The sequence below is a fragment of the Vespa mandarinia genome, chromosome 8 (assembly GCF_050613455.1).
Source record: "Vespa mandarinia isolate Hongniang chromosome 8, ASM5061345v1, whole genome shotgun sequence".
Lineage (NCBI taxonomy): Eukaryota > Metazoa > Arthropoda > Insecta > Hymenoptera > Vespidae > Vespa > Vespa mandarinia.
The window spans coordinates 1,457,501-1,480,000 of NC_140817.1; the positions used below are offsets into that span (position 1 = coordinate 1,457,501).

Here is a 22,500-nt window from a genome sequence, read left to right on the forward strand (position 1 = left end):
CCTTATGTCGTAGATGCCGCACACACCCACGCCATTCTTTTCCGCTCGCTAATATCCCATGACGATCCATCGCGTTCAAAATGATCCTTACGAGCAACTGTTCTCTCACAACCTTTTCTTTTTCCATTTCTCTCTCTCTCTCTCTCTTTCTTCATTTTTCTTTTTCTTCTTCTTCTCGTAAAAATGAAAATTTACGAGTAAAATGGAATAACACGATTCGTGTACGTTCTTTCCCCCCCCCACTCCTTTTCATTTATATAACCTATCTATATCAGAGTTCTTTCGAAATTCTTGAAAAAAAAAAAAAAGAAAAAAAAAAAGAAGAAAAAAAGAAGAAAAAAAATATCACCAATCCTTGTCACCGTTAACGAAAAATAATCATTTAATATCCGCGAACACACTAGAATCGAATTCGCGTAGCTCTCGAATTTCTCTGCTATTACATAGTTTACAGAACGTATCAAGAGAGAAAGAGAGAGAAAGAGAGAGATGCTATTACTGTCTTCTTATTCACGAATATAATTTGCTCATTCATTCACACCAATGAGAAATAATTCTCTGTTATACTTTTGGATGCTTTACGATCGTATATTCATATTAAAAGAAATTTAAATTTCTCTCTCTCACTCTCTCTCACTCTCTCTCTCTCTCTCTTTCTCTCTCTATCTTTTTCTCGTTTTAAATGTCCCATTTTAATTCCAAAGATAAGATTATTTTATTATTCAAACGTTAAATATCAATTAATTCTTTTTTATTAAAACGATAAGAAGAATTTGAAGGAAGAAAGAAAACAAAGGAATAGAAATAAATAAGTAAATAAAAAGCAAAGAAAAGAGAAAGAGGGAGGGAGAGGAAAAGAAAAAAGGCAAAGAGAAAAGAAAAAGAAAAAAAAAAAAAAGGAGAAGAGAAGATGACACGAGAAGAAGGATAATTTGTTTTCACAGGATTCACCAAATCGTTTTATAATAATACGAAAGCGTCTTCATTTTCTTCCTATGCGTTTTTTTCTTCCTTCCATCTTTCTTTCTTTTTTCCCTCCCCCCTCCTTTGTTTTATCACTTTTTACTACTACTTCTACTACTACTATTAGTATTACTACTATTATTACTACTAAAAGTCTTCGCAAGATGCACGTAATGATACATAAGAGTCCATCTTCTTCTTTTTCTTTTGCCTTTCTTTCTCCCTTTTTTTTCTTTTCTTTTCTGTTTTTTCTTTCTTTTTTTTTTCTATTTTTTTTTTTTCTTTTCTTTTAATCTTGCACGGTGACCACGATGTCTCTAACGAATAATGATGGCAATGGTTAAATTGTCCATGGAAGAGGATAAAGGGAAACGGTGGTACCGAATATTGGATGCTCTTTGGAAATTCCGTAAGAGTCATTAAGCTATAACGAAAATAAAACGAGAGAGAGAGAGAGAGAGAGAGAGAAAGTGAAAGAGAAAGAGAAAGAGAGAGTAATAAAAAAAAAGAATAAATTCTTTTCACGACGGGACCACAATATATTGTTTTGTACCCTTCAGAGGTTTATAGCGTCGACGGGGCACTTGTTACGGCGATGGATGCACGTGTTCTAATGGATGCGTCAGTCTTCTCTCTCTCTCTCTCTCTCACCCTCTCTGTCTTTAATAGCATAGAGATATACGGAACTGGTAGGTAAGAGAAAAAAGAAAAGAAAAAGAAAACGAGAAAAAAAAAAAAAAGGAAAGCAACGAGAAGACAAAACGAAGGTTTTCTCTAAAGCCCAAAGTTAAACCAAAGAAGTATCTCTAAAAGTTGAATTCGAAGGATAGACGAGATGAATGATGAGCCGTTCTTCTTCAGGCACGGATTCAAGTCTTCTAAACTAAACACGTTTAATCTAATCAGATATTGTCTTTTTTTTTTTTTTTTTTTTCATTCCACGACGAGAAAAAAATCTACCACGAATGGGAGTATCGTTTTGACGTTATTTTACGAATCAAAAAGTGTCGGCAAAAGTAACAATAACTGTTAATGTTAACATTATATTTATGTTTCCGATCGAAATCGTAGGATAAATAAAATCGAATAAAATCAAATAAAAAATGTACTGTCTCTATCTCTCTCTATCTCTCTTCTACTCTGTTCGCTATCGTACAATCTCGAAGGGTTCTTAAGTTTGACCTCGAAGCAAAAGCCGTCTGTAAGTACACACACGTCGAGCGAATGTTTCGTAAGTAAACTTAGTTGAAGAAAAAGAAGAAAATGAAGAAGAAGAAGAAGAAGAAGAAGAAGAAGAAGAAGAAGAAGAAGAAGAAGAAGAAGAAGAAGAAGAAAAAGAAGACAAAAAAGAAAAAGAAGAAGAGTAAGAGGAGAAATACGAAGGTGCATCCCTGAAAGGGCATCGCTATCTGGCGCGGAAATCTTGGAGGACCCTCGTCCTCTCCTCTCTGTGTTCTATCACGTCGTATTCTCTCTTTCTCTCTCTTGTTCTTTATCTCGCTCTCGTTCTCGCTTTTTCCTCGTCTCTCCTTCGAAACTGAAGACTCTGACTCACCACCCTTGCACGTGTTCAATTTCAGCCCCTTTGAAAGCTCGTTCCTTATCCCTACGCGCTGGTCAGGATCGTCGAGAGAAAAATCGTGAAGCGTGGTCGAATAAGCAGAACGAGAGAGATCCTTTCTCGGCCGAGTGCTCCGCCCACAGGACCCTTCCTTCCTGGACACCAAGAGGAGAAAGGATCGAGAGTCTGGAAAGACCCATCAAACTGCTTCGTCTTTGCATCGAGTGAGAGGGAGTGAGAGAGAGAGTGAGAGAGAGAGTGAGAGAGAGAGAGAGAGAAGAAAAAAAGAAGAAGCTGGTAGAAACGGTAAAGTAAAAACCAAGTTGGACCAAGATCGAGTCTTTACTTTTCAAACGTCGTTGGCAGATGATTCTTCTTTTGCAAAAAGTCATTGTTACCACTCTTAAAACTTCGCGTAAATCTACGTCGATCCTCCTCCTACTCCTCCTCCTCCTCCTCCTCCTCCTCCTTCTCTTCTTCTTCTTCATCTTTTTTTCACGCGGCTTCTTTTCTTCCTTGACCAAAGTAATTCTTATTATCCAATATTGTCAATAAGAATGAATGAATCTTAGATCAGGGCGTGTACCATTCGCAAAGAATTCAAATGTATAACGACGTTAATTTTATCGTATCGAAAGAAATAAAATTGAATTGAAGTAGAATGATCATTGTAGAATCGGGCGTTTTGTAGGCCCGACACTTTATAAAATGCTACCTTATTTCTACGATCTTATTATTGTCATAATAAAATAGAACCAATTGATATTTGATCTAACGATCGATACAAATAAATCGAAACGAAGGATAATTAAGGTACACGTATATAATTTTAATTGATTTCATCGATCGACCTAAATTGATATGCACTAAGTTTAATAGATGAAATGCATCAGACAATTTTTCTCTTCTCTCTTTTATCAACGCTCCTTTCCAACGCTCCTGAGTTATGAATTAATCTCTTATTAGTGTATCTCATGCGATAATAACACGAACGACGATAATCGAAAGGAAGAAACTATATAATGCTATATAAAAATGTTCTACAAAAATTCTTTAAATGGTTAACTCTTTAAACACTTATAATTAATCTTTTATTCTATATCATATATACTTATAACTAAATTTATACTCTAGATACTTATACGATAATCTTATACGATAATGTTTTCGAATATATAAAATTTGTTTACATGTCAATTCGAGCTAAAGAATCCAAGATAATATATCTTTCATTTATACGTTCATAAAAATCTTTTTTTATCCTGCGCGTCGTCAAATTCTTCATGGCGGAAGTTGTAGAGAAAATGAAAAAAAAAAAAAAAAAAAAAAAAAATAGAAAAATAAAAAAATAAAAAATAAAGAACGAATCTCTGGGTGAACAGTGAATTTCGTTGGATCGAAGAAGAGACGAGAGAAATAATGTGAAAGAAAAGGAAAGCGCTCCATTCTTTTGGCAATAAGAAGAAAAAAAAGAAAAGAAAAGAAAAGAAAAGAAAAAAGAAAAAAGACAAAACAAAAAAAGAAAAGGACAAACGGAAGGAAGGAAGGAAGGAAGGAAGGAAATCGAATAGACAGGATACCACGATGACACGGTCTACGTTAATCCAACGATAGAAATCTCTTGGGTCACCGTCAATGACGCCGCCACCGGTCATCCAACGAATAAGAGCGACCGAGCGAAAGACAGAAAGAGATAGAGAAAAAGGAAGAACAGTCGAAGGAAAGAAGAAGAAGAAGAAGAAGAATAAGAAGAAAAAAAAGGATATGGGGAAGGGGAGAACGTATAATTTATAACGATAATCCTTTAAGAATGGATCCGTGCTTCGAAAGGCAGATTCACGCTTCTCCGAGCATCAATAAGAGAACGGTATATATGCTAGTTTCTTTCTTTCCCCCATTTCTCCCCGTTCTTCTTCTTCTTTCCACCCTTCCCCTTCCCCTTTGACCTTTCGAAATCTACTTTTACTTTTACTTCCTCTACTTCTTTCTCTCCCTCTCATCTCTTAAAAATTTCAACCGAATCTCCTATCGTATCGATCGTGCAGAAACGAGAACTCGGGGGGAGAAAAAGATTTTTCTACGTAGTTCACGACGTGTTTACATAGCTGCAGCACAACTGTTTATTTAGGAACATAATGGTGCCTTCTAAACGAGAGAGAGAGAGAGAGAGAGAGAGAGAGAGAGAGAGAAATAAAGAGAGAGAGAGAGAGAGAAAGAAATAGAATACGTATGGCAAAGATTTTTACTCCCTCTCCTTTTCCCCTTCCTTCTTTATCCCCTTGTCTTCTTCTTTTTTTCTTCTCCTTCTTCTCCTCTCTTCTTCGTCCTCTTCTTCTTCGACTACTACTACTACTACTTCTACTACTACTATTCTCTATTTAATCCTGGTTTTACGAAAAATCTGTGATCACATGTTCCTCATTCCTAACGTACATACGTCGAAAGAGATTCTAGATCGAAGTTTACGTCCGCACTCGAGAACGGTATAACAAGTACTATTTGATATTGAGATACACACAAGCCTTGTCCTCGAGATTCTCTTTATCGTATACATATATATATATATGTATATGTTTTGTTAACCTTTGAGAAACGTCCTTCGTACCTCTCTCTCTCTCTGTCTCACTCTCTCTTTCAAACTCTGTATATATGTATATCCACACCGCATGTTTATATTCTTTTTCGACGATAATGTTATCGTCGAACGAAACAATTCCACGAAATTCTCTCTGAATCATCCATTGATTCCTCTATTTTTCGTTAATTAATACGACATATCGACAGGGCGAGGAATAAACGGATATTTGAACTTTTCAAAGCGATTAAATAGACATGATAACTTTTTTTATATAATATTATCGACGAATATAAAAATATATTTTATTTATAAACGATCCATTAATGATATTATTACGACATGCGACTACGATTTCACACGGTACTTATTTTTTTTTTTTTTTGTTTCTTTTCCTTCTTTTTTATTTTTTTTTTTTTTTATTTTTACATCTATTTCTCAATCAAATTTTTGCATAAATAAAATTAATTTATCATTTGATGATAATTCTATTACGCTTCCTAACGACGAACTATTATTTGTTGATAAGTATGCACAATTAGAGGATTATTATTTATTAAATCTAAATTTATTATAATAATTGTATCTGTAAAATAAAAATTAGCTTGAAGAGGGTTAGAAGTAAAAAAAAAGAAAAAAAAAAAAATAAATAAATAAATAAAACAATAAAAAGAAACGAATTTATCTCTTTAAAGATGATCTAACATTCGGAGAATGTTAAAAAGCATCGTGGGTGTACCAAAAAGCAAATCTACCTATATACACCAAAAAGGATTCACCCTCGTTTTCTTTTTCTTCTTCTTCTTCCTCCCCCGTTCTACGAGGCATTGAAAATGATGAAATTCGCTATTGAAACGAAATACGTGACGCCGCATGAGTCGAGCGAGTTAGTCGAAAAAAATCGAGAGATCGTCAGATCGAGAGAAAGAGAGACAGAGAGAGAGAGAAAAAGAGATGCTAAATGAAAAAAGGATAGAAAGAGAATGATCTCTTTTTAAATCTTTTTTTCACGAAAGAGATCCCAATGAGTGCATCCACCCACGTTAAATTTACCTTTGAAATATATTGTACCAGGCAAAGTTACCGAAAGGTTCCGAGATCTTTGCATCCGGCCAAGAATACGATGGGATTCGTTTCGTTTTCTTACGGAGTGAAAGAGAGGTAAAAAAAACGGGAGAAACTTTAGGACGAGTCGACAAATGCGATCCCAAAAAGTTTGCGGATTCAACGTGCTCGCAAGAAGACACCCCCACGTTTTCACGTTCTTGCTTTTACACATAAGTACATATATACATATTATACCTATATATATATATGCGTGCGTATATATATATATATATATATATGAAGGTAGTTATACGAAGAGACGAATTGAATGGCCTCGTTTTGCAGGTTCGAACCTGTACGAACGAGCACGAACAGGTCGCGAGGAAAAGCATCGAAAAAAAAAAAGAAAAAGAAAGAAAAAAAAAAAAGGAAGACACTTTTGCTTCGTGCGTGCCCGTATGTTTGCGTAATCCTCCTATCAAAGGCACAACGAGGAATTCTCCTCTTTCTCCTCCACCCTATTTTTCACGTAAAAAGGAAATTCGAGAAACGTGTTCGAACTTGCACGCGATCTGGATCGCTTCTCCTACCATTTTCTTTTTTTTTTCTTTTTCTTTTCTTCTCTTCCCTTTTCTTTTTCTTTTTTTGTGTTTTTCTTTTTTTTTTTTTTTTTTTTTTTACTTCAGAACCCCCGTGAAATCGACTTGCGAGAATTGACTTTCCAACTTCGTTCTATCTTCTTAAGAATATACAAAAAAAAAAAAAAAAGTACAGGACAAAAAAGAAATAAGTAAAATTACTAAATATTATTTCTCCCGAAAGATTTAAAAAAGAAAAACAACCAAAATATATATATATAAATTTATTAAGGTACGTTTAAAAGACGCGATCGAGAATAAAGAGAAAAGAGTAAAAGAAGAAGAAGAAGAAGAAGAAAAAAAAAAAGGAAAGGAATTTTTAAAACAGTTTCGTCCGAAACTTGATCATCCCGATTCAAAGGCAAATGTTCGTTCTCCTGACCCAGAATCCCAACCCTTTTATCCGTATCCGTGTCCTATCCATGCGAAAGGGTTAACGGAAGCATGATCACAATAGGACAAGGAAAAGGATTTCCCTTTATCGTTGAAGGGATTCACCTGTGAAAGGGTTGTGAGCCAATGAACAATACTAGAAATCCTAGAGTCGATCGATTCGGAAACGTTATCCGACAACACGACAAGTGTTAGAGTAACCGAGCCCGTTACTTAAAGTATTACACGTTGCGAGACTCATACGATATAAAAAATCAAAATCGATGGAGAGTGGAAAAAAAGGAAGAGAGAGAGAGAGAGAGAGAGAGAGAACGAAGCAGCTGGTTTTCCAGAAGAAGAAAAAAAAATATATATATATATGTATGTGGAAGAGCAGCTGCGAAAAATATTATTTTCTGGAAGAACTTAATACTCGTCGAGATCATTCGGCAGGTCCCTTTCGAAAGAAGAGAAGGAACACAACCCTTGATGTTTCTTTGATCCTTCTCGATTCGCTCTACTCCGATCGAAAATTTGTCTTATTCCCTAACCAGCCGCTACCACCCTTCCTGCCTACTTTCCCTCCCTCTCTCGCACTCCTGCCGACCGTTCCCTCCCGCTCACTTCTCTTCACTCAATCCAACCCACCTTTTATATATATATATATATATATTTTTTTTTTTCTCTCGGCGATTACGTTCAACGGGCTCATACATACATCGTAAAGAACGGACGGACACACGTGCACAGCTTGACACATCCATCAGAAGAAATTCACCCACTACCTTTTGTATGGAACAAGCTCCGTTTGACCCTTTTCTACCTGAATATCCCGTCAAAAATAGGGTGTTCTTACCCCGTACGGTGCTACCCCATTGAACCGTATAAGATATGCATCTACGTTCCTGAATGCCCGAAGAAAATAAGGAAATTCCATCGGAGATTTTCGTGATTTTGAATAATATTGCATCCCCCTTTCTTTTTTCTTTTTTTGGTTTCTTTTCTCTCTCTCTCTCTCTCTCCCTCCTTCGTCACAATCATCTCGTCGTTCCTCTCTCTTTTTCTCTCTCTTTCTCTCTCTCTCTCTTTCTTTCGTTTTGCCGTTTCGTACGCATCGCTCGGCTCGGACGTTTGAAAGGATAGAAAGGGTCCATAAGGGATGAGGATCTATAGGCGGCCCTTTTTATTGTACCATCGAAAAATTTCTACGGGACCGACTCGAATGGACAAAGGATTCCACGTACTTTCTGACGATGGACAAGCGACGGTAAAAGCGTGTATAAAGGATTTATCAGCGATGGACACCACCACGAAGGGTGTAGGACTAAACGGGAAAGAGAAAAAGAGAGAGGAAGAGAGAGAGAGAGAGAGAGAGAGAGGACAAAAAACAGATCGAAAACTTCAACGAATTCTCTTCTAAAACTCACCTAAACACTTTTCACCCGATCGTGTTCGTTGCTATCATCAAATTTTCGATGACTCCTTATCTGAAAAATATAAAATAAAATCATAAATATTATATTCGACGATCATTATTGAATCATTATTATCTATGCTATTATTATAGTCATCAAATATTAATCCCAATTTGTTTTTCTTTTTTCTTTTTTTTTTTTCACTTCTAATCGTTCTTTTCACGCAATTCATGGTGGAATTTAAAAGAAAAAGAGAAAAAAAACAAACAAAAAATAAAAAGAAAAAGCAGAAGAGAAGGAATGATCGAGAGATCGTTTCTCTTTTAAAACTTCAGTTCGTTCTTCGTTCACCCTTTCGAGGAGGAGAAATAATTCTGCCCGATTACGCATGGTACCGCCCTAATAACCGAAATTCGGTATCGACGAGAGACAGAGAGAAAGAGAGAGAAAGAGAGAGGGGTAGAACGACTGGATACTCTTATAAAAAAAAAAAATGGAAGAAAAAAAAACAGAAAAATCTCTAATACCAAAAACAAGAGAAAGAGAGAGAGAGAGAGAGAGAGATGGTAATAGTCCTACTATAAATTCATCCCGTTGTGGGATATATCGCGACGAGAGACGTAGCTTATCCCCCTTCTCCGTTCCACTTCGAATGGATATTAAAAAAGAAAAAAAAGAAGAGAAAGAGAGAGAAAGAGAGAGAAAAGAAGAGATAAAATTCCAATTATGAAGATCTCTATCTGCTCGTCTACCTGCCGAAAACGATTACCAGCACCGTCCAAGCGAGAAATAATAAAAAAAGAAAACTAATACGGTAGTCCATAGTCTATGTATCTTCTTGCTTTTTTTTTTTCACCCTTGTCCTTCGTCTTCTTTTTCTTTATTTTTTAGTTTGCTCGTTGTTTGTTTCTTTTTTCCTTATATATATATATATATATATATATATATATATATATATATATATAAATATTACTTTCACCAATCACTCGGATGCTGGAGCATTGAATTCTCGAGGGAACATACAAATGTATGATACTTGAAAGCGCGATATCTCGATTATGCTACACACGCATACACATATATCTACATGTATAAAAGGAAAAAAAAGAAAAAAAAAAAAAAAAAAAAAATAAGAAAAAAGAAAAATGATCGGACGATATGGACACTTTTTTGAAAGTGGTACCTCATAGAAAATTCGATCGAGAAGAAGGCTGATGCGATTAACACGATAGAAGGAGGACTCTGCGGTGTTCACCCTAGGGCATTGATAAAACGAGTACCGATATCGCACGTGATATCGCACGTATACTTAAAAGTAACCGAAGAACACGGGAACGTGATTCACGGTTTAAAGAAGGGATCGCAAGGGAAAAAGAAAAGAAAAGAAAAGAAAAGAAAACAAAATAAAAAAAAATAAAAAAGAAAAATAAAAAAATAAAAAAAAGAAAAATAACAAAGAGAAGAGAAGAGAAGAAAAGAGTTGAGGAGTGAAGAGGAGAGGAGAGAAGAGGAGAGAAGAGAAGGGATAAGCGTTGTACGTATCTCGATCAAGTCGATCTTGAAATCGCGGCGATTACGTGTCTCGCGAGAGTGGAACGACGACGAGAAGAAGAAGAAGAAGAAGAAGAAGAAGAAGAAGAAGAGGCGGAGGAGAGGAAAAGAAAAAAGAAAGGGATACGGATGAGGAGGAGGAGGAGGAGGAGGAGGAGGAGGAGGAGGAGGAGGAGGAGGAGGAGAAGTAAGGAATGAGGGACGAGGCGGAAGAGAAAAAGGAACGATGCGTGTATATATGTACGTAAGAAAGAGAGATAAAGAGAGAAGGACGAAAGATCGCTTGCACCTGCCGCTGACGTCAGAAGGGACTTCTTGTTTGTACCTGCGCACAGCCCCGGGGGTCACTACTACTGTTTTAGGCGAGTCTTCTTTTCTTTCCTGCCCCTTTAACCGCGAGCTACGAAAAACGCGCTCCTGTCTTCTCTCTCTCTCTCTCTCTCTCTCTCTCTCTCTCACTCTCTCTTGCCTCTCTTGCTTTCTATCCTTGCTTCGTGTATTATTTATATGCTAATGAAAAGTCGAGGACGCCAGAAAGAAGAAAGAAAAGATTATGTATTATTCTCTATCTACCTCTCTCTCTCTCTCTCTCTCTCTCTCTATTTATCTCTCTCTCCCATTCTCTCGTATATCTCGCCATTACGATTATGATATACGTGCAGAATGGAATACAAGCATTTTATACGTATACCATAGTTGAGATTAATGCCGGATTTAATGAGCTGCTAAAGTAAATTTTAATCGAATACGCTGCGGGCGTTCGCTCTCATGGATTTGAGATTTTTATCGGCCGTTAATGAACCCTTCTGCCCCGGGTAGAGATCCCTTTTCACTAGACATGACACATTACTCTCTCTCTCTCTCTCTCTCTCTCTCTCTCTCTCTCTCTCTCTCTCTCTCTCTCTAGAATGTATCTTTATGTTTTTTCTTGCTCCTACATTATTACCAATGTATACTTTATCTCATCTATGCCTCATTGTTTTATATCGTTCTCTCTCTCGGATTCTTTCAAATCGATTATAAAAATTAATATAACACAATGATTATCTTCGAGGAACACTTTCGACGTTTATCATTTTCTTCTTTCGTAATCACGAACATTATCCCCTTCTTTCTTTCCTTATACGGATATAAAGGGAATAAAAATGAATTAAGGATATGCACGAATGAATCTAATCGGATCGAATTGATTTTGAGATTATTTTTTTTAAAAGAATAAAGGAGAGTAAGGAGAAAGGCGGGAGGGAGGGAGAAAGGGTGGAACTCGATGACTCCGCCTCACAGGACGATGTACGATGCAAAATAATTTCGATAAAATCGATATAGCAAAACGGCAAAGATAAGATTGGCAAGAGCAACTTGGCTCTAAAAGAGAAAGAGATAGTGGCGTTTTAATCGAGATCAAGTCAAGTCGAGAACGTCGTTTCTAATCTACCGAGGCCGACACGAGGGAACGTTCGAAATCGTTGCCGCGTGAAACAACCGTCTTCTTATCTTGATGTGTTACGCCAGAACGACGTTTTACCATCTAACTCATTTGCATAATCTAATATCCTCGGTTAAACGCCGTCGAACGATACGTCCGAACATCAGGATACTTTTCTTCTTTCTTCTTTCATCTTTCATCTTTCATCTTTCTTCTTCTTCTTCTTCTTCGTCTTCCTTCTTCTCTTTGTTCTTTCTCATCTTTTTTCTCTATCCTCTTCTTTTTTTTTATCTCACTTCTTCGAAGCTTCTTTCCTATTCATCTTTCTATCTCCTTTCAAACGCCATTGGCTCTTACTTTTTTTCTTCCTTCTTTCATTTTATTTTTCTTTTTTTTCTTTTCTTTTTTTTTTTTTTCTTCTTTTTTATCCTTCTCGTTTATTCTTTTTTATTTATTTGTTCCTTTCTTTTTTTCTTCTTATGTTTTTTTTCTATTTCTTTTTTTTTTTTTTTTATTTTGTCCTCTCTTTATAAGTAGCACACCTATCATATTCGTACGTGTCTCTCGCAAATTCCGTGAGTTCATTGTACTCGCGAGCTTCTCTACTAAATCTTTTGAGAACGACGATACGAATAAAATGTATTTACAAAAAGAAATCTATGTATAAGGGGAAAACAACAACAACAACAACAACAACAACAACAATAGTTGTTTTGTGTACATATCAAGGCTGTTATGAAAAATCAATCGTTCGAAATAGAAATCCCATAAATTAAGAGAGACTTTGATGAATTTTATTTTCTCCTTTCCTTTTTTCTATTTTCATTTTTATTTTTATACTAGTTAATATTTTATTTTTTCGACGTTCAAATTTTACGATTGAATCAAAAAAAAAAAAAAAAAAAATAAAAATAAATAAAAAAGCTTTACGAAAATTGGATTAACAAAAAAAAAAAAAAAAAAAAAAAAAAAAATTCACAATGCCTCTTATATATCACGAACCGCACGATCGATGATATTTTTCTTCTTTTACTTTTAATTCAAATCGAAACAAAAAAAAAACAAAAAAAAAATAAAAAAAATAAAAAAAATAAAAAAGAAAAAGAAAAAGAAAGATAAATAGCAAAAGCAATTCTCAGTGAAATCGTTGTCCTGGTAAAAAAGGGATAACGATTTTTGGCTTGTAAATATGCGAGATAAGTTTTAGGGAGGTAAGTTTCGCTTCGATATATCGTCATGACCGATCGTCGACCGGTTCCTAAAACACGATCGAACCGATCTCTCGAATTAATTAGAATTCGACGGACGCGTTGAGAGAACCGGTTATAAAATCCTTTCGGGGCAAGAGAAGAGGAAGGATAAAAGTCGTCGTCGTTCCCCTCCCTTCCTCTCCCTCCCCCTCCCCCCCATTTGATAGGACCAAAAGAATTTGATTTCTTAACTACGAAAGTGGTAGGACGCGGATCGTCTAATTGAGACGGAATCAACTCGAAGATATAATTAAAAGGTCTGAATATTATAAAAAGATTATCTTTTCGATTTGCTTAATTTTCTTCTTTTTAAAAATAAAAAAGGATAATGACGGATAAAAACTTAGCTTATTTATAACAAATAATTTTATCCATCGGAAGGATATTTTAATAACGATTGACTTTGTAGAGAAAAAAAAAAAAAAAAAAAAGAAACAGAAAAAAGAACATAAAAAAAAAACAACAATAACAACAGAAAAAAAAGAAACATCGCCATGTAACAGGTCGTTGATTCGAGTATACATGTGTATATATATATATATATATACATATATATATATATATATAGTGAAAGGATCGTTCCATTCTTTTCTCTTTTTGTTTTTGTTTTTGTTTTCGGAAATAAAAGAAAAAAATAAATAAATAAATAAATTTTACGTGTCGAAACGATATTAATATCGTCGGCTTTACAAAATGATAAACAAAACAGTATATATATAAATATATATATATATATATATATACACATATATCAATATATCAAACAGGTCATTACACCTCGTCAGTCTCGTTGCTCCAGCCGGTTCCTCGAAAAGAGCAAGAAGCGAGAAAGAGAGAGAGAGAGAGAGAGAGAGAGAGAGAGAGAGAGAGAGAGAAACGACTGGTTTCTTGAGATTTTCATTTAGTACTATCTCTCTCTCTCTCTCTCTCTCTCTCTCTCTCTCTCTCTCTCTCTCTCTCTCTCCCTCTCCTTTTATTTCTATCTTTCTCCAATCCCCACGACGATATGAGGAAAAACGTTTAGATTACGACCTTGCTTATTTACGGGAAGCATCGGTATGTTCATTGCCGTACGCACTCTTGCACACGGCGAATAGCACGTAGGCGAAAAACCTGTTCGACTAATCGATCGAATCCTTCTTGCCCTTAAACAACCCAACGCCACCTACGTTTTTCCTATTTTTCTCCAAACGAGATCTCTATTGCCGATATAATTTTAAAACCGGTGATATGCTAGCAAAAAAAAAAGAAATGGATTACGATATAATCGAAAATATTTTCTAAACGTCCTCCTGAATATAATACTTTATATGCATTTTATATAAGAAAAGATTCAGATCGTCGAATTAATCAACGAGAGATATCTAACATTTAAATTCGTAGCATAGAAAAAAAAGTTGTAATAAATTAATTAATTCATCATTTTTTTTTTTTTTTTTTTTTTTTTTTTTTTTTTTTTTAGATGAAGGAAGATTCAGATCGTCGAAGTGATCGATTAAAAATTAATATGTCTATTTCATTCCTAACATATATATATATATATATCTGTAGGGAAAAAAAAATTGCAATAAATCGATTATTTCAAAATATAGAATATTATTTAAGGAAGATGGTTATAAGAAGAATAAATTTACAAAAATTTTCATCGTAGTAAGAGACATGAGTTCTTTTTATCTCGTTGTCGTTTACAACGATCTTTACAACTCTATTAATCGTCAAAAATACTTACAAAGTATCTGTGCAAATACGACCCTTACACGAGATAATATGAAAAATAAAATGAGAAAAACTTTCTAATAATATTCAGAAATAATTCCAATTAGATTTATTAGAACACTTAGTCGTGTTGTTCTAAACGATAGAAAGATTAACTTGCTTGTGCAGGTTGCAAGGTCGGGTTTCACCTGCTTATGTACCGTAATTTGGAGGTGCAAGTGAAAACAAATACTTCGGACTATACCTGCAAGCGGGAACTTTTTCAAGGGGAAGAAGAAAAGAGGGGATAAACTTCGTGGTCCGTGAAGTTTACATCCCCTACTGTGAGCCCTCTCTACTCCTCTCTTTCTCTTTCGCTCCCTACTCTTATATCCCAAAATCTCTATCGAGTTCTCTCTCAGTGGAAAATAAACTCGCTTTAAAACGTTATCCAAACACGAGAAACGAGGAAGAATTGACAATTGGAAAGTTTAAATATTTAAGTCTAACGTAATTATAAGGTACCACCATCGTGTTTAAATAAATGTAAATGAATGATGGCTTTTTACTCGTATAATTGAGGCACCTGTATACGTTGAGAACAGGTTGTTAAAAAAAAAAAAAAAAGGAAGTGCGGGAAAAAAAAAAAAAAGAAATGGGATAGGTCATGGAAGAAGAGGATTCAACAAAGATTTTTCATTGTACCGATCGAAATAAATCCCCCGATTGTGAGTAGAAAAAGTTGTTGAGTAGATGAACAAAAAAAAAAGAAAAAAAAAAAGAAAAAAAAAGAAGAAGGACAAAAAAGAAGGGAGGGCAAGTTTTTTCGTCGTTTCGCGGCTAATAGACGCTAGTCACGAGGCCATAGGGTATGTATGATAGAACCGCGTGAGTCCACGTGGAGATACCTCTCTCTCTCTCTTTCTCTCTCCATCTGTAAAAGAGAAAGAGAGAGAGAGAGAGAGAAAACAAGCAGAAGGTATACTTAACGACCGTAAGGGTCGCCTTAGTTATCTCGATGCATCTAAACCTCGTCGACTCTCCCTCGACTCTTCTTGAAGAGAACTCGCCGTGGGGGTAATGGTGGAAGCCTGAGCGTGCGCTCGCGCGACCACATTATTACCCCCCGTTAATCACCGTAGGATGCACTCGTGAGAAGTTAATTGCATCTCCATCGGTCGATCGAGGGAGGGGGGAAGAAGAAAAAAGACAGAAAAAAGGATGAGAAAAAAAAAACCAAAACTACAGATTCTCAGCAGGTGCGATATGCCTTTCCTTCTATCTCTTGCAACACACTAATGCATCTTACACGTAATGATAATAATAATAATAATTATTATTATTATTATTATTATTATTATTATTATTATTATCATTATTATAATAATAATAACAATAATAATAAAATAATTTTTGACATCGTACCGGTTTCATTAATCGATTTCAATAGACCTCTGGCAATTAACTCCCAGTCCATGGAAGAAATTAATAAAGATAAATTGGACGATTAAGAGTTCACGCGAAGGTGAGGAGTAATAAGTGAGTAAAGTAATAACTCTCGGAATAAAATCATACCGAGTATATATACATACATATATATATATATATATATATATATATATATATACATATATATAGAAACACATATACATAAGACTTGTCAAATTTCGTTATGATAATCGAGCGTTATACGTGCCGTGTAATCGGATAATCAGACCGAGACGGCCGACCCAGTTAAATCGCGAGCTTGTACTCGGCCGGATTTGCGTGGAATTTCCTGTCGCGTGTGTGATCGAGAAAGTAGAGAGATAAAAAAAAAAAAAAAAAAAAAAAAAAACAAAGAAAAAAAAAACAAGAAAAAGAAAATTGAAAGAAGGAAGAAGGAAAAAGAAACGCAAATAGATATAAACTAAGGGGAAGATTAAATAAATAAATAAATAAATGAATGAATAAATAAATAAATAGATAAAAATAAAGATAAATATAGTGCAAAGTAGATAAAATCGGAGAAATTGGATACGTATGTATCTACAGGAACGTGTCAATGCTTACGTGTCAAGACAGGCACGAACTCGTCGCAACAGGTTCGATCCTGTTCGCTAGTTGTAGGAGAAAGAAAAGATCCACCCTTGATGCCTTTGATGCTTTCCTCTAAGACGTAGCTAGAGAGAAGGTTAGAAAATAGAGAGGGCTGCTTTCGACAAGGTTGAAATCCGAGACGAGTCTTTTCCAACGCGGAAAGGAAAGATCGAAGGGTGACTAAGGTGAAGGATAGTCGAAGAAAGATGCTCTTTCTCACTCTCTCTCACTCATTCTTCTTCTCTTTGGTGGGGGTGGGTATACTAGAATCTACTAGAGAGTTTGCCGGGGTGCTCTTCTCGTTATACCGACTCAAATGTTGATCGGAGCAAAGAGAGCGAAAGAGAGCGAAAGAGAGAGAGAGAGAGAGAGAGTGTGTGTGTGAGAGAGAGAGAGAGAGAGAGAGAGAGAGAGAGGGTCGAAAAGAGAAGAGAAGAGAAGAGAGACCGGCAGATGGTCGGCGTGGACCCCGACGTGGGAAGCTCCGAATTCTCCGAGTTCCCACAGCCAGAATGCACCTGCCCTACCCCCACTCTAACACCCCGTCCTGCCGGGACGGCTTATATAAGGGCCGGGGTTGCTCGTCTAAGGCATCATTCGCTCACTAGCGCTTCGCTGAAAAGCATCTGAAAAACGTATAAAAAGCAGCGTATAAGCGAGATAGATATATTATCATATCGATCACGCCGTTCACGTTATCGAGAGGCACTCATATACATATTGCATACAAATATATCTATATATATATATATATGTATATACGTACATATGTATATATATATGCACATATATAGACATATACATTTGTATCGACTTTAATCGTATAAGTCGGTCGTAGTCGTCTTCTTCTCGCGTTCCGACCAGAGAGTTTGCACGGAAAACCGGTTCAGTGCGCGGGTTCCGTGGTGGAAGAAGAAGAAAAAGAAGAAGAAGAACAAGAAGACCGACGAGTGAAAAGGAACGACAAGAGAGAGAACAACAAGAAGAGAAAAAGATGGCTGCCACCACTATGAGCCACGTGTTCGAATACGAGAACGAGTTGAACGATAACTTATACAATCTTAAGATGTCGGGCAACAACAAGGCCAACAGCAACGGGACCAAAAGCATGAGGAGGATGTTGAAACCTCTGTTACGTTTGCTCAAAAAGAAAACGGGCAAGGGCAAATACGGTAAGGGCCAAAAAGCCATGCCGCAATCAGAGATCTTCACCGAGGAGGTCGACAATCAGAACAACGCGAACGAGGCATTGGAAAGAAGATTATTGGCCGAACTCCAAGATGCTGAGGAGGGTGCAGCCATCACCGTTTGTCTTGACGGTCAAATGACAGTCGTGCCGGTTGTTCCTGGTCAGTGTTACGTCCCTGTACACTTTGCTCACACCCACGCTGGTGACTTTTATTGGACGACCCTCAGCCTCGCGGACAGTGATCTCTGCTACAAGGAACGAGCTTTCTCGCAATACCAAACACCGGAGATGCAAGTCGCGTGAAAGGAAGCCTGTCCGCATGTCATAATGCATTCCTTCGATCTCCATCATCATTATCATCATCATCATCATCATCATCATCATCATCATCATCATCATCATCCTGATGGTCCATCTCACTTGGACTCTATAACTTTAATTAAAGTCAAAGATATTGTTGTTGAGAGATCAACGCAATAGAAATAAATCGAGATCGCGCCTCGGCCTATAAATAAGAAACTTTAAGATAAGATACATCGAAACTGTGATCCATAGTTTAAATAGATAGAGAAATAGATTTTAATTTATATGAAGACATACGGCAAGACTTTTCCATTGTGTATTCCTAGAGATACGTTAATACGATAAGTCTGACTCGAGATTAAGAGGGTTGGACGATTCAAGAGATTCTAGTAGTGTTCTATATACATATTGTATATTATTTTTTTTCTCCTTTATTTTTATTTTTTTTTTTTTTTTTTTTCTTTTATCTCGCGATCATATCGATCGCAATTGTGATAATCTCTGTACCTATTCAGAATATATTAGATATATTTATAATCTAGCATATCCATATTGTGATATTGGCTTTAAAATATACCGCCATGGATCGGCGGAAATTTCCTAATGTCTTCCAAGTATTTTTAATAAAACATTATAAACAAATTCTATTGTTGTGTCGATTGAAAGAGCCATCCCTTACCTTGACCTTGATTAACTTTACGTTTATTTTTTAATATATAATACTTAAGTAAATAACCGCATATCAATTCGATAATGAAAAAGAAAAACTCGAAGAAGAGACAACGAGTTCAGAGACTCTTCTGAGAGATTCTTATTTTCAAAATGCATGCATTTACGATCTTGCGTGTGTATAAAAATAAAAACAAAAAAAGAGAGAGAATTTGAGAAGATCGAAAATTTCTTTCGAAAGGTTAAACAAAATGAAACAAAAAAATTAATCTTTAAAATACCTACGATAAACTTGTATTGCAACATATTTTATATCAACATATGTATATACGTTGATTACGAATAGACGAAAATTGTGAACACGTGGACGTCGCATATGGTTCGCACACATGTTCAAAGGTAGGACGAACGAGTGCATGAATTCACATGATTTTCCGTAGCATAGTTTGAATCAGAGGGGAGAATTTGGTTGGACGACCCTCTAGTGACAGAAAAAAAAAAAAAGAATGAAAGATAACAAAGGACACTAAGGTGCCCGATGACCGTATACATCCAATGATAATAGAATAACAGTAAGGGTGAATATTTCAAGTAGGGGGATAATCTCGATAGGGTTAATTCAATATCGTATTTATTTAACGGTTAGTATAACAGGAAATCCATGGGATTGATGCACTTATATGCGCGTATGGCTCTATCAAACGATTAAGAATCATTGTAACACAAGCGGGATGTATAGAAAATAGAGGGAAGAAAAAAGTAGTATCGTATAAAAAATAAATTTATCGACGAATCGTGATGCACTTGCTAATAAATAAATAAATAAATAAATAAATAAATAAATAAATAAAAAAGAAAGAAAGAAAAAACAAAAAGAAAAAATGTGAAAAAAAAAGTAAAGAAAAATTTTTGTTAGAAATGTTAAAACGAGGGAGATAAAATAGATACATTTTGAAGCCGAGGGTTGGCGTGTCGAGCCTGAAGGGTAGGCAATCCTTCGTACAACCCTGTATTAGAAACATTCGGCCTGACTCGCGTTACGAAGACGAAGAGCTAAAAGATGCATCTTTGACACTTTCTAAAGTGACGAAATATTTTCTTATTTTTCACGTCGAAGGAGAAGGGAAAAAGAAAGGGAAAAAAAAAAATACAAAAAAAAAAAAAAAAAAGAAAAAAGAAAGAGAAAGGGAGAAATTATCAGTCCATAATTATATCGAAATGTCTCTTTTTTTCATTTCACTGGATCGTACATACCTCTCTTAAGTAGATCGATTAAAGTATGGTACCAGTCAGTGTCATACCATCAGTGTCGCGTGGACGAGAGAAATAAAACGATAAAGAGAAAGAGAGGAGGGGGTAGGAGGGAAAGAGAGAGAAAGAGAAAAAAAAAGAGAATTTTTAATCGAAATAACAGAGACGACAAATTCGGGATTATTATTAAAGGGATAAAAACATTTCCCGATCGTGCCTCTTTACCATCGGAAATTTATCGGAATGGGAAATTGTTAAGGAGAGATCGTTAACGCTTACCAAGCCAATAATCATTCGGTGGCGGACGTGCAAAATTATTCAATCAATTTTCGCAGACGTTCATGAGATACAAAGAGAGAGAAAGAGAGAGAGAGAGAGAGAGAGAAAGATAAAGAGAGAAACATATAAGGTAAGATAAGACGACTCTCAAGGCGATTCATGCCTAAAAACGTTAAACTATATTATATTATTGTTAGTTTTTCTATTGGCTAATGTAAAAAAAAAAAAAAAAAAAAAAAGGGCAGAAAAAAAATAAAAAGAAAGAAAAAGAGAGAGAGAGAGAGAGAGAAAGAGAAAGAGAGGAAATAATCCAATCGTCTTACTTTCGCCAGTCAACGGGAGAGAGAAAAAGAAGCACGTGTCGCGCCGCAAAATCGTCTTTCTCTTTCTCTTTCTCTTTCTCTCTCTCCCTCCCTCTCTCTCTCTCTCTCTCTCTCTATCTCTCTGTCGGTCGTTCCGCTCGTGCCAGAGAACACGGTCTCTCACTGTGGTGCCCGTTTCCCACGGCCCCGATCGCGGCCGTATAAATACGCGCACGCGATGCGGACGGCCGCGTGTGCACGCACGCGTGTCGCCTTCGTTCTCCGACTAACAACCTTCGAACTTTGCCACGTAACTGAGAATATACATAAAACCTATACCTATACATATATCTATACAAGAGTTTCTATCCGATATCTTTAGGTATTTATGTATGTATATATGTATTTATGCATGTATGTATGTACGTATGTGTGTATGTATGTATGTATGTATGTATGTATGTATGTGTGTGACTGGGTGTTTCTTTAGAAAAGCGATTTATGTATCTTTCCATGGGCACAGCGCGCCGCCTTTTCCGGTTGGCCTTATCGCGCGCCTTTTCTATACTAACTCTCCTCCTCTAATCGTAAATCACGTTCTTACAATGTAACAACGCGATTAGAATGTCGATGTTAAGATTCCGGAAAAGAGCTTAAAGGAGAATCGATACAGTCGGACAATGTGATCGAGATTATATGTAAATTAAATCGGGATTTATCGTACTGTAATCGAAGTTGTTCGAGACTTGAAAAGAAAGGGAAAAGGAAAAAAAAAGAAAAGAAAAGAAAAGAAAAGAAAAGAAAAGAAAAGAAAAGAAAAGAAAAAGAAAAAGAAAAAGAAAGAGAAAAAGGAAAAGGAAGAAAGAGGAATTAATAAAAAAAAAAAAAAAAAAATATATCACTTTATAGGCTTTTAAATAGATTTGCAGTTTCCTCGAGATATCAATCTTACATACCTAAATTGTCTCTCGACGATAATCTTGAAATATCAGAAGAAATTCTTGAAATGTCAGAAAATCACTGTTTAACATACATCTTCTTCTGTAGAGAAACTTCGTTTTAATCGTTTGCCTTCTCTCTTTCTCTCTATTTCTCTTTCTCCTTTGACACTTTACAAATCACTCTAAGAAACTAAGTGTTACAAATGAACCTTCTAATGAAATCGACCGAGTCAGTCACACGAACGTGTCTAGAACTTTTACTATATAACCGATACATACGCATATGCGTGTGTGCGATATATATATATATATACGTATATATGATTAGAACGATTAGTCATTCATAGTTCGTTCTTTAGGCTTGCGCAAAAGAAATAGTCGTGCCAATGCCAGTATTATCTCGTTGCCAAAAGTGAAACATGACAAAGAAAATAAAAGATTAGTTCTACGAAGTATAGACGAAAAAAATTAGATGTGCAATGAAATTTTAGATTATTGATTAATAATGATGATCTCATATCGTCGACGCGCGAAACTGTGTATCATCGTATCCGTCTATAAAAAGAAAAATAGAGAGAGAGAGAGAGAGAGAGAGAGAGAGAGAAAAAAAAGAAAGAAAAGAAGAAGTAGAAAAAACAAAAACGAAGAAGTTTAATTCTCTCTGAAAAATTATTTTCAAAAATTATTTCAAGCGATTTCTCGCTTCCGGCTTTAAATATAAATTGCGAATCTACGTAGGTACGGACGTTCTCGGTCGATATAATCACTCTAATCGTGATCTACGCGACCGGATATACTACTCGAACTAGTCATTCTAATCACACTCTAACAGGATAAAATAATTAACCAAGATATTACGTATAATTGTGAAATTTCAAACCTTCGTTTCTATACGAACGAACGCAAATATTGTATAAGTATTGAATATATATTGAGTAAATTCAAATGAGATAAAAATTCCATCATATTCTCCATAAATCATTCTTGCAACGGA

The 22,500-nt window shown here is 35.7% G+C and overlaps 2 protein-coding genes across 11 annotated transcripts in view; one reads left to right on the plus strand and one right to left on the minus strand.

Moving 5' to 3' along the window:
* Window positions 1–22,500, minus strand: part of LOC118451242 (tubulin monoglutamylase TTLL4-like) — a 139,049-nt gene that overhangs the window by 83,136 nt on the left and 33,413 nt on the right. For 5 of the 10 annotated variants that reach the window (XM_035887615.2, XM_085658791.1, XM_085658790.1 and 2 more), the window contains one exon: window positions 8,584–8,643. The exons of 2 other annotated variants lie outside the window; for them this stretch is intronic. The gene's annotated coding sequence lies outside the window, so the exon portion shown is untranslated. Of the gene's footprint in view, window positions 1–2,518; window positions 2,711–8,583; window positions 8,644–21,521; window positions 21,708–22,500 lie in introns of those variants that run through there. 3 more of the 10 variants (XM_085658794.1, XM_085658797.1, XM_085658792.1) reach the window with 2 other exon arrangements.
* Window positions 17,567–18,111, plus strand: LOC118451083 (uncharacterized). The gene has a single exon (XM_035887240.2). The coding sequence runs from the start codon at window positions 17,567–17,569 to the stop codon at window positions 18,062–18,064; it is 498 nt and encodes a 165-aa protein (XP_035743133.1). The 3' UTR covers window positions 18,065–18,111.